This window comes from Tympanuchus pallidicinctus, unplaced genomic scaffold, assembly GCF_026119805.1.
Source record: "Tympanuchus pallidicinctus isolate F22 unplaced genomic scaffold, pur_lepc_1.0 scaffold26, whole genome shotgun sequence".
NCBI classification, from domain to species: Eukaryota; Metazoa; Chordata; class Aves; order Galliformes; family Phasianidae; genus Tympanuchus; species Tympanuchus pallidicinctus.
Window position 1 is genome coordinate 10,012,954 of NW_026294743.1, and position 12,152 is coordinate 10,025,105.

Sequence of the window (12,152 nt, forward strand, 5' to 3'; positions counted from 1 at the left end):
TAACATACTCTTGGCTATTGAGAGCTCATCTGCATCTGAGCTTTATTTCCTTGTTAATAAATAAGTAAAATGAATACCCATCCTGCTTAAAAGTAAAATGTGTTTGAAATTGCTGGGTGCAGCGTTGGTTTCCCCAGAGAGGTGATACCTGTGGTACCCAAAGAGGCCCATGTGATGGCATACACGCAGTGTGCTTTTGTAAGGGTGCATTTGTGCAGGAGTGCTCTGTTGACCTAACATAAATTTTGTGTTCTCTCTGGCAGTGAATGAAATAGTCACGTGCTATTTAATTCTGCTCTCAGAAAAATAGCGAGAATTAGAGAATTTGGAATGTATTTAGTATATTTAGTAGCTATATCTTTTTGAAAGCCAAAAGGCAGACCTGGAAAAAATAAAACTCCTGAGAATTTGTTTTCAATTGCTAAAGGATTTTCTTTGTAAATAATTCAAAATTATATATATAAATACACATACTTTTAAGCTTTAGTGTAGCTCTCCTCCTATTCCTGATGAGTTATAAAACTTACTCCATGGGTTGATTTCTGCACATTGTTGAAGCTGGTCTTTGGGTTATGCAAACAGAAACCTGTGACTACACAGCCATCAGTGTTTTTCATCAGTGATTTCATTAGGAAATACCATGGCACTGCATGCTGTGTAGATGATTTGTTTTCTAGAGTGTATCTTAAAGAAATCTTTTGAGTATGGGGAGAGAAACAGCCGCAAGTTGCGCCACGGTAAATTTAGGTTGGATATGAGGAAACATTACTTTACAGAAAGGGTTGTGAAGCACTGGAATAGGCTGCCCAGGGAGGTGGTTGAGTCCCCATCCCTGGATGTGTTTAAGAACCGTTTGGATGTGGTGCTTGGGGTCTTGATATAGAGGAGAGTTCTTAGAGTTAGGGTAGGATAGTTGGACTGTGTTTGGACTTGATGATCTTTAAGGTCTTTTGCAACCTGAGTGATTCTGTGACTCTGTTTCTTATAATTAAAAAAAAATCATTATCTGCTGTGTTTGTTGTTAATCCTACTGCTGTCATTGGTGACAGTTGTTCTAACACAGGGCAGGTTGCTGTGGGCTGCCTTCACGGTAAGGGTGGTTCTTGCTCAGCTGTGCCAGTTGTTGCCAGTGCATTCCAGTTATTCCAGGATTGCTTATACGTTGCTGTGTTGCCCTCCAGCAGATGCTGGGGTAATTCAAGTTCCCCGTGAGCTCCAGAGACTGCACATGTGGGGTTTCTTGCTGTTATATGGTAAAAGCCTCATCTTTTTATTGTGCTTTCTGACCCACTCATCCTTAGCTGTCAACTCTGAGGTGACTCATGTCTATCTTGAAGCGGGGCTGCATGCATTTCCTGTGTCCTGTCAGGGAAAGGAAAACGCCACCTCTTTGTTTTGCTGGCAAAGAGCTGGTATCCCCCAAAGCTGCGCTCAGCTGTGCAGTCTGTCCTGCCTCTGTTTCTGTGAGCCCGGTGTGTTGATAGTTAGGCAACTGCACGTAGACTTTTTCAAGTACTTATTTTTGCTTTCTGTGCGATGAACATCAGTGGACAGGCCCTTCGGCCCTTTGAATATGCTGGTTTTCCAGAAGAGAGGTTGGAGAGCTTTCCCAACGTTTCTACCTGGTAGGCATTTCCTTAAATACGTTGCTTTGCTTGTCTGGAAGAACTGAGAGAGGAAATTGCCACCGCCGTGTAGTCAGCATTTGCTGCTTTACTGGTCTCTCCTGACATCATTGTCTCACCTTGAAGCAGCCTTTCTGTGACACCAAACTCCCTGAAAGAAGCCGTCTTCTCCAGGCCGTAAGTTGGAGGCCAGCTGGGGGGTCTCAGCATGGAGTTGCCTGCTCCTAAATGAGTTGTGTTTGCTTGGTTGGTTTGGGTGCTTCCCTACACCAAGCTTGTATTTGTTCCCCTTGTAAGACAGCTAGCTCAATTAAATCTTTATTATATTTTACTCTTCGGCAAGTAAATATGTGTAAAAACATTAGTAGTGAACTAATTATCTATTTTGGTCTTTTTGTTGTATTAAGCTTTATTTGTCCTTTATAAATGTATTTATCCTTTATTTATCCTATATATAAATGTCTGCAAAAAGGCTTTTTCCACCATCATGTTAATAAATGGAAGCTCATGTATAGTTCTCCTATGCTTGATCTCCTGTGGGATCAGTTTGAGAGTCCACAGAAGTACGAGTGGGAACCAGTATCTAGCTTAGGAAATGATAAATATTATTTAAGACTGCTGTTCAAGCCCTGTGCTAGAATTATTTGTAGGTAGGTTGCTTGGAAGGTAATGCTGCCTATTGATTTCCTTGAAACTACAGAGGATACAAAGAGCACAGTGTGACAGAGCAAATTCTCAGCTACTGAATACTGTTGTTCAACATGGTCACCACCATTTTTCACCAGCTATGGACAAGAGCCTGCATGCCACGTTCTTGCAGAAGCACACCGCCCACCCGCTGCTTTACTGTGCTCACATTTACTGTTTGGTCTCCATCAGTGTTCAACAAGGGTCTGTGGGTGCCATTTTTTCCTCATGGAGGAATTCAGTGACACTCATTTGCTTCGTGCTCCATATCAGAAGCCATTTTGTCAGACGGTCCCTCTGCTGTCATCTGTCACAACAGCATGTAGTGAAGGGAAGGTTCAACCTCTGCTGCTGTACCACCACCATCTGCCTCTGGCATCGTGGGCCAACGTAATAAAATTGGAGGCATTGCTGCCAGGTCAGCCCTTATGTGATCTGAAAGACACTGGTATTAATATTTTTTCCAAAGTTTCACTGAATGGTTTAAGGCTCTTGATATACATTATATGATATTTCAACTTAATACAGTTAGTTTCATATGACTTGTTTCTGTTTGTTCTAGGAAATGAAACCAGGAAGTCATGTGAAGGGCCATGTGAAGCTCCTGCATACCAGGAATTTGCAGAGAGATTGCTTCACCTGTAAGTTCTACTTTTCTGTTGTTAAACGCCAAGTTATATTGACATTTCTGGAAAAAAAAAGATTTATTTTGGCACTTTGACTTGACTTGTGAAGAAAACCCAGCCCAAATGCCTTGCGTTGAATCTGTGCCATTATTAATTGACTGCATTTCATAGGGCAAATAGGCACATTTTTCTGTTAGGGTTTTGAATGGAATGATTAATTTTTTTCATGTTTTATCAATACAGATGATGCTTGCAGTATAATATATGCTAGGCTGCAGTAGCTTAGTTTTCAGCAACTCCAAATGAAGGATAGAAAATATCCGAATTTGTATGAAAGCATGACAAGATTGCCTGTGCAGACAGGTGCCTGCGGTGACTCGAGCCTGTTCTGAAATGGTCTTATTTTCAGAGTTACTAAATGATATGATAGCACCAATTCCAGTCTTGCTATTTGTAGAAAACAGTTTTCTTTGAGCTATGGAGAAATGATTTAATTTTATGTACTCTGCTTAACAAAATCCACTTAAGAATATAAACTTTTGTTTTCAACTTGAGTTTAGTTGTGAAAGTATTTTTTATGTATGAGAGAAGTGAACTTGGCCTCTCAACACTACTGCAAGGAAAACATTAGAAATCCCATTTTACCCAAAAAAACAAAAGCATTTGACTGACTGGGTTTTTGCAGGTTGATGCATCTTTGGGCAGAGCTGAATTCAGAAGCTCTTAGTCTCAATCAGGAGTTATTATGCAAAAATAAATTATGCCATTGGGAAGTGTGATGGTTCATGCCACAAGAGTACATCTTGAAGGAAATGGAGACTTTACAGGACAATTTGGCAATCTGGAATTGAAATAGTATGTTAATTATCACCATTGTTTATGTAATTATTATTATTTAACTAAGCATAATCTCATTAACAAGTTCCTAAAAACTGTGGGAGGGAAAGTATTAACTGATAGTGCTTCAGAATTGGTTGTGTGTGTTTTGTACTTCAAAAATAACCATCTTAATTCTTTATTTTTAATCCAGCACTGCCTTTGAAAGCAGTGGCAGCTCCGACAGCTGGGGGCAGTGTGTAGGGAGTTCAGTTTAACATAAGCTGCAACTAAACTAAAACTTGCTAAGTCTTCCACAAGTCAAATATTTTTATGAAGCATCAGAAATGTTTTGATATTTGCATATAATTTTCTTGAGAAAATTCCTTCGTGTGTCTTCATGGTTCTGATATAACAGTTGTAGCAACCACAAATTAAATGCAGATGTGAAGATTTCTGTTAGAAATTCAAGTCTGAGTTCTACTTTTTTCTGTGTTGCAAAGTAAAAATGGAACATTTTCTTCATTCTGTTACTATTCTCACAGTGCTGGGTAACTTCAGCAATTAGTCCTCTGCTATCTGAAGTATATTGACATTGAAGGATGTCCCTTGGTTTCATTTGAGAATCTGGAGGGGATATTCCAAGACATTTCTAGGAAGCTTTTCATTAAGTCAGTGAAGAGAGAAGGGAAACTGCTGCTCTGGTCATGCTGCCTTAATAACTGAATTTGCCTAATTTTCAGTCATGTTCACTAGACTGAATTGCTTTGCACTTCTTGGGCAAGTGGATTTCCAGCATCTTAACTGTAGCCTTACAAACAAGCAAACTGAAAGGAGATGAAATAGAGTTTAAATTCACTTTACTAAAGCTTACTTCAACCTTTCTTTGAAATTTCTTTATTCATCTCTTTACATCTAAGAAATGCAGGTATTTCATACGTGTATATATGTAGGTGGGCATCAGTTATTTGATAGAAATATGTGTTCTCTGGGGTACCAAAAAAGGTATTGAGTTGGATTGGAAGAGTCTGAGGTGAGAACATGGAGGAAGACTGCTGGCAGCGTGCTAAAGCTGAGAGCTGTGGTGCATGTTGAGGACTATAAAGCAAACGTGTAGCCTCCCAGACAAAAAGTGTGTTTTTTGAAGTCCTGGAAATACCCTGATGAAACACAAAAGCGTAGAGCTGATGTATTATTCTACAGTTCAATGGTAATAGGAAATGCAAATGCATTTCAATGGTTTTTTTAATATGGAATTCTTTGACAAGATAGCTGTTGGAAGATACTAAATGCAGAAACAACCTTTTTCTCCAGCAGTATATTATTTTTCATTACAGTGTATTCCAGTTGCTTAAATGAGAGACTGTTCCATTACTTTCTAGTCGGAGTCACGAAAAAGAGATGTTAGAGCTGAACCACTGATGGGCTGTGTGTGCTGGTTTATTAGCTGAGCAGCTCTTCTCATTCTGCTTTCCTTAGCTTTGCATACGTGGAAGTAACGTCAGCTGCTTATTCATGCTTGAGGTTTTGCATTGAGCTTTATGTACTGACAGCCTCACTTTTCAGAGTAGCCTGTGTGTGTTGCATGTTGAACCGTTCAAGTTAGGTGATGTGAATCAGAGGTGTTAGAATTTTAGGAACTTGCCATGGAAGGGAAAACAGAATCTGGCTACCGAGTAAACAGAATTACAGTCTTGCCTTTTTTTATTTGAAATATTAGTTGTGCTACTGTTTAGTGATTGATAGCTCTGAGGTCTGGATAGAGAGCCAGCAATATACAAGCAGACTTTCCTTCTCTGAAAGCAGTGTTTCTTCTCTGCCTTAAGAACTGAACTCATCTACTCCTACCAAATGCTGTGAACTGGTGTGTGTCATGATCACATCGTCCCATGCTCAAAATTATAACAGTATGAGCATTCCTAAATTAGAACAAAAGTACTGTAGTCCTAAACTTCATTACTGTTGCTTTTGCCGTTGCACAAACCATTCTCTTCTGGGTATAACTTCACTTCAGCAGGAGTGTTGAAGGTATTTTTACACTTAATGTGAAAATTCTTCGTATGGTGCTGTTCTTACGTGGAGTTGCAGGTTTCTTTGAAGACCAGGAATGTAAGAATTACAGTGGGCTGCAGCGCAGCTAAGGATGGCAAAAAACAAGCCTGGATTCCTTATTCACGTGGGCAAAGGAACTGTATTTTGTAGGGAGTGCTGCTACAGCTTGTGCTTCTGAAACCTGCTGTACTGGTCATTGGTCATTAGTACCAGTGGCCGTTTCTCCATCTCTAACCTGAATCTTTAGTGCTTGTGCTGTCTGATGCCCTGGGAAGACAGAGCAAAGGCTACGCTCCATCTCCTTGCCAGCACTGATGTACTCTGGTGTGCGGCTGGATTTCATTTAGGCATTACAGAAAGGAGGATCTGCTTCTGGTATATTTAGAGTCATAGAATCACTCAGATTGAGAAAGACCTTAAAGATCATCGAGTCCAAGCACAACCCGACCATCCTACCCTACCTCTAACAGCCCTCTGCTGAATTGTGTCCCTGAGCACCACATCCAAACGGTTCTTAAACACATCCAGGGATGGGGACTCGACCACCTCCCTGGGCAGCCCATTCCAGTGCTTCACAACCCTTTCTGTAAAGAAGCATTTCCTCATATCCAACCTAAACCTCCCCTGGCACAGCTTGAGGCCATTTCCCCTTCTCACCATTGAAAAGAGAGCAGCCCCGCTCTCACTGTAAGCACCTTTCAGGTATTTGAAGAGAGCAAAATGTCTCCCCTCAGCCTCCTCTTCCCCAGGCTGAACAGCCCCAGTTCCTTCAGTCTCTCCTCACAGGCCATATTCTCCAAGCCCTTCCCCGGCCTTGTTGCCCTTCTCTGGACCTGCTGCAGCACCTCCATGTCCTTTCTGTGCTTTTGTATTGAAATGCTGCCAGGAACTTGATGTCTTCAGAATTTGTCTATTTGTGCAATTCTGACCATGGGCATTTAAAATGCTAAAGATGTTGCTGAGAATTTCTGCAGACAATTGGTACTGAATAACCCGAACAGGAAGAATCTTGTAAGCAGTGATTAGATAAACGCACTAGCAGTTTTCAAAGATTGACATCAGTCAATACAGAATTTTTGTTAAGCTTTGGACATAACGTTTTCATTAAGTCTGCCTGCTTCGACAGCACGGTTTATAGAGAAAGGCTGGGAAGAAGAGGAAAATGTTTGTAGAGACTGTTGATTTAATAAAGGCCAAATAAAAAAAGTAATAATGTAGTTTCTGTTTGGAATAACTTCTGACTGGTACTATCAGCAGACCAGAAGGAGTAGCGTTCCCTATTTAATCAATTAAATCTTGCTTGGATTGCTGTAGATAAGCAACTCCGGTTCTGTTTTCTTTGAATTCTCTTTTGAATTGGTTGTCAATAAGTTAATGAAGCTATGGCAGCACGCTGTATTTTCACAGGTGGCTGGACTGGTTTATTTCAAGTCCTCTACATCTCTGTCTCAGTGCTGAATCTGTTCACTTCTTGTTAAATTGTGAACCATCTCACACAGGCATGTCTCAAAGCAGCATCTATGCGGCTTTGTACATGTACTCAAGGCTGCAGCTGATTCTGGAATTCATGTATTCAACCATCATATTGGTATAAACAGAGAAAAGTCAACTGGGGGGGAAGGAAAAAAGGGTACTGTGTATTCTGAGCACAAGATGCTGGAAGAGAGAGAAATGGAACGTTACGAAACGTGAGGTAGTTCCAAGTTCTTTGTCTTAAGTCTTTTTGCCAGGAATAATGCCATAATAACTGTTAATTGTGATACTGATTAAAGTATTTATCATACATCTATTGTATCTGGTAGTAATGCAAGTGAGTTAATCAGTATTGTAGAACTGCCTTTCATTAAATACAGACGAGTAACAATCTAACTTACTGATACTGTGGATCGTAGTGGTAATTATTTCATTATGATCACTTCTGTAGCTGTTGTATTTTAATTCCAAAGGAAGTTTGCATAATTCCTGTTAATGCTAGTTGATGAACAAATAAGAAAAAAATCTTTTTCTACCTTGCATAACCCTCAACTGGGTCTTCTGTATTTAGCCAGCGATTATTAACCGGCTGTCCTTTGAAATACTAAATCTTTCAGTATCTTAACAAGCTATATGTAAAATAAATAGTAGCATGGAGTGTGCTTGTATTTGCTTGTAGATACATGGCAATTTCTGAATATGACAGCCATTCATTTCGATAGAAGTTGAAGAGCCCAAATGTTCTGATTACATAGTTGACATCGTAAATCATTGCTGTCCTTGAAAGGCCCTTTTTCTGATGGCGGATGAGGTCCTCATTTTCTCTATAGACCTCTCTTCCTGCTTCTCTGGAGCACATGGATTTTGCTCCCTATTCTTCTCATGCTTTTTGAAAAAAAGGTTTGAAACACATCTTCTTGTTGCCTCTGAGAATGCAGGATTGGCTCACTTATTTGGAGATGTTGGGGAGAGTCTGGTGCATGCTGCACCAAAGGTGAGACTAAGCACATGAAAAATCAAAAACACGGTATCAAAATGAGTAGGAGGAATTTAAATTGTGTATGACAGTAGTGAAGAGTTGAGTAGAAGATGGTAGGAGACATTTACTGTGGAGGATTGTGAGTCCCTGAGAGTATATTAATTTCAAGGAGAGTCTGCACAGCTCTGCTGAAGGTTTCAGTGGTTGCTAGAGATGAATCTTCCTCTGCTCTCCCCATGCTTTCCTTTTTGTTTTTCTCAACTCAACTTGGGTTTGAACTTCAATCTCATATGCTACCTGACTTATGCTTTTATGTCAGCCACTGTGATTGTATTCTGGTTGATAGCAGTTTTAATTATAGCATTTTTGCATGCTGTAATCATCTTCCTGATTGTCAGCTAGTACAAGGGTATCTTGCAGAATAGGGAGAGCAAAAGAACTGCAGAGTTCTTCCATTCTTTGCTTAACTACTGAAGTATATATATATTTAAATAAAGGGTATATACTGAAGTAAATAAGTTGATATTTCTAATGATGATGATACTGTGAAATACTACACCTGTTCCTGGTGTTGCTTGTTAAATTACTCTGCTGAGGTATAATTTCATGCCTTCTTAGAATCAGATGGGCAGCACTGTAATTTGCTGAAGGTAACATAATGGCACAGGCTTAGAAAAAAAATCTTGTGTTATTTAAGAAGTTTGATACCAAATTTCCACCAGCAGAATTGAAGACAGCAGTCAAGAGAAACGTCCTACAATTTCAGTGGGATGATGTGAGACAAAAGTGTCAGCGTGACTGAGTAAGAATATTTTAGCCTTTGGGTCAGCGTGCAGCTTTGCTTGTGATGTAAACTTCCTGCACCTCATGCAGTGTCAGAATGCACATACAGTTATTAAAACAGTGCTGGTGAGTTTATAAACAGCATTTGTGAGCCACTAGCTGTGGCTTCCTTAGCTTCTGAACATGAGGAAAGCTGGAGGTTTCTGCAGCCTGCCTAGCCAGTGATTACCAGGTATGTGCTTTTCTCCTGCTTCGCTTTTCTGCTGCAAAGTGGAAAGAACTCAGGTTGAGCTTTTGTTGTTTTTGGATTCAGACGTGTACTAGAATAGCAGTAAACCGTAGTGCATTCATTCCCATGCATCAGCCAGGGTTCTTGATGCAGATGCATCTGCTTGTGGTGCTAAATACATACAGCGCTTTGCAGATGTGCCCTCGTTCCCCGTGCGCATTGTGAGATGCTGCAGTTGGGGCAGTGGATGTGAGGGGAGGAGAAGAAAGTTTATCTCAGATTTAAATAATACAATGCTGAAGGGAGGTTTTCTAAGTTTCTAAACTACAAATGCAGGGATAGAAATGACACTTGTCCCTCTTAGCTTTTAGCTGAGGTTTATATGTGGGAGATTCCCTGATTTTCCAGCATCGTAGCAGCTGTTTTCTTCCTATATGTTGATGTGGCACAAAAGCATTGTGTCTTTATTCTGAAGGCAGTTTGGCGGATGTCAGTCTTAGCAAATAGATTTCTACCTGGAGACCACAGTGCCACTGACTTTCCTTGGCTTCCACAAAGCCCACAGGGATAATTACGAGCATTTCCTTAATGTAATGGGCCAAGAACTCCACAGTTCTTCTGGGTTGATTGATGAAAGAATGATCTAAAGAGTATTTCTGCTGGCACTAATGTAGTTTCCTGGAGAAAGTATGATTTCTTGGCTCTGACTTGAATGGGAGAAGGAAATCTTTGTAACTACTTTTGTTGTAATCTATTAAAAAAAAGAAAAAAGAAAAAAAACTGCTATGCAATGAGTCATGGGAATTTACTTGCTTGAAATCAGAATGTTCAGAGGTGCTTTTGCTCCACAAATAATGAGTTCTCCATGAATATTGGGTCTGTGTTGCTTGAATCTTTTCTGACTCTTGTGTGTTTGCATTGTGAAAACACTGCTTTTCAGTTGTGCAGTAATCTCTGGTGGGTGGCTGGTGCTTTCAGGTTCTGTATGACTTCTGTGCTTGTTAGACTTTAATGTAGTGTGGTTGTTTGTTTGTTTTTTAGGCCAGGTCTTTGTAATATTTCAAAGTGACCATGACATGAACAGAAGGCTTATTTAAGCAGAAAATAAGCTAAAGAAGAGCATGTGAAATAACTGTTCAGCTGACAAGAGGGCAGTGTAAATACCAGTGTTTCTTGTATATGTTTTTAATTTTGTGATCAATCACTGTAAGCAGTCAATCTAGAAGTAAATTGGCACAACTGCTCTCTTCTGTTGCCCACAGCTTTCTTTGAACCATGAAATATTTACTGTTTGCATCCTTTTTTCCCCTCGAGTAGCCCAGCAACACATATAATATATATTATATCGAGCTAGGCAGAAGACCTTGAGAAAACAAGGGTTTGTGCAATATTGACATCTCAGAGTCTGACATAGCATGGTCCCAGGCCTTCCTTTCCAAGTCCTATACATGTACAAATGCAGCTGAAGATCTGAACTTAGAGGGAGTAGTGCTTGTGATTGAGGATTAAATTCTGATGGAACTTTCCTGCGGTGATGATTGCTTTATAACATTAAGGTTTTGTGTCATTTAAAACAGGAGACTATTGGAAATTACGGAATGAAAAAGTGACATCTTGGGAGGGGGGGAAGAGGGCAGATGAGAAATGCCTTGAGGAAATGTCAGGTAAAGTCTTGCTCAAGCAGGTTACTGAGAGGACAGAGTGTCAGGCAAACCTGCCAGCTCCGTTTAACTGGAGCTGAGTGTCTGAAATAGAGAAGACTTAACACAGAAGCAGAATTTTAAAGAGAGAAACTAAAAGGAAGTCACCTTTTTCTTCTGACAAAACCTTCTAATTTTCACTGTTTTTAACAACTGACATAAACCAGTTTTCTAAGTTCCTGTCTTTCATCCTGACGAATTTGATCATCTTTTCTCTGTGCCGTTCATTGGTTTGCTTGTTTTTTATTCTTTATTCTTCTTCTCCGATTCAATGATCTGTGCTTCTCATCTCTATTTCTACAGATGAAAGTTTTGTAGCTTCTGGCTGTCTAAGTGAGCCTAACAGGTTGGGAGAGTTCACAGAGGGTCTTTATGACTGTGACAGCTGTCTCTGTGAAACAGGGACAGTTTGCTTAAAAAATGCAGGGAGTGAGAGCACGACAAATTTTTTGTTTCGTTTGAGACTGTAGCATAATTTTTGCCCATTCATCTTCTCTAGTCTCCCTTCCTTCTGTTCACTATGCAGAGCTTTGATGTGACCCTGTCAGGTTGTATCTACAGTACGCTCCAGCGTGATTCATAGCTGTGGTCTGCCTTGGTTGTGGCAATAAAAATACCCCAATACCTGTGATTAATTGTGGTCTCTGAATGGAACAAGACTGCTGTTTGCAGATGTAAGTTAATATTGTTAGTATTGCAAGAAGTGGGAGGTGGAAAGGGCTGTAAATATTCTGATTTGCTAAATATGACATGCTTACAAAGAAATAGTCTTTTCCTGTGGGAGTGCCTGCTGTCTAAATGTGCAAAACATTGCATGGGCTGAAAGTTGGGTTTTACTAGTGTGGCATTTCTTTTGAACATATAAACTTATTTCCTCCATCCATTTATCTCTTGTGTCACGACTGAAAGAATGTTTCTTGAAAACTGGCTTGTAAAGAAAATTGCAATGGAGTGGTGATTCACTACAAAGAAATAACAGGTGGCTCTTGAAAGCAGACTGTCATACATGTGTGCTATGCAGTCATCCAGCTTGTTGGGTAAACTGGCCTATGTAATTCGAAGGAGAATCCTTACAGCTTTTTGTTTCCCATCATTTACCCCGAAAGACTTGTGCTCAGGGGGTGGTGGGGAATTTCAGCATTTCTCTAAAGGAAACAGTTCCCAAAATTGCAGCTGTAGAGC

The 12,152-nt window shown here is 40.1% G+C and overlaps 1 protein-coding gene across 12 annotated transcripts in view; it reads left to right on the top strand.

Annotated features, from left to right (window-relative positions):
* Positions 1–12,152, top strand: part of MARCHF1 (membrane associated ring-CH-type finger 1) — a 271,534-nt gene that overhangs the window by 124,893 nt on the left and 134,489 nt on the right. For 9 of the 12 annotated variants that reach the window (XM_052690310.1, XM_052690304.1, XM_052690307.1 and 6 more), the window contains exon 2: positions 2,875–2,953. Coding sequence is in view for 2 of the 12 variants with exons in the window: in XM_052690305.1 (XP_052546265.1) it covers positions 10,908–10,934 (27 nt within the window). In the remaining 10 variants the exon portion in view is untranslated. Of the gene's footprint in view, positions 1–2,874; positions 2,954–10,847; positions 10,935–11,496; positions 11,645–12,152 lie in introns of those variants that run through there. The other 3 variants (XM_052690305.1, XM_052690306.1, XM_052690301.1) reach the window with 2 other exon arrangements.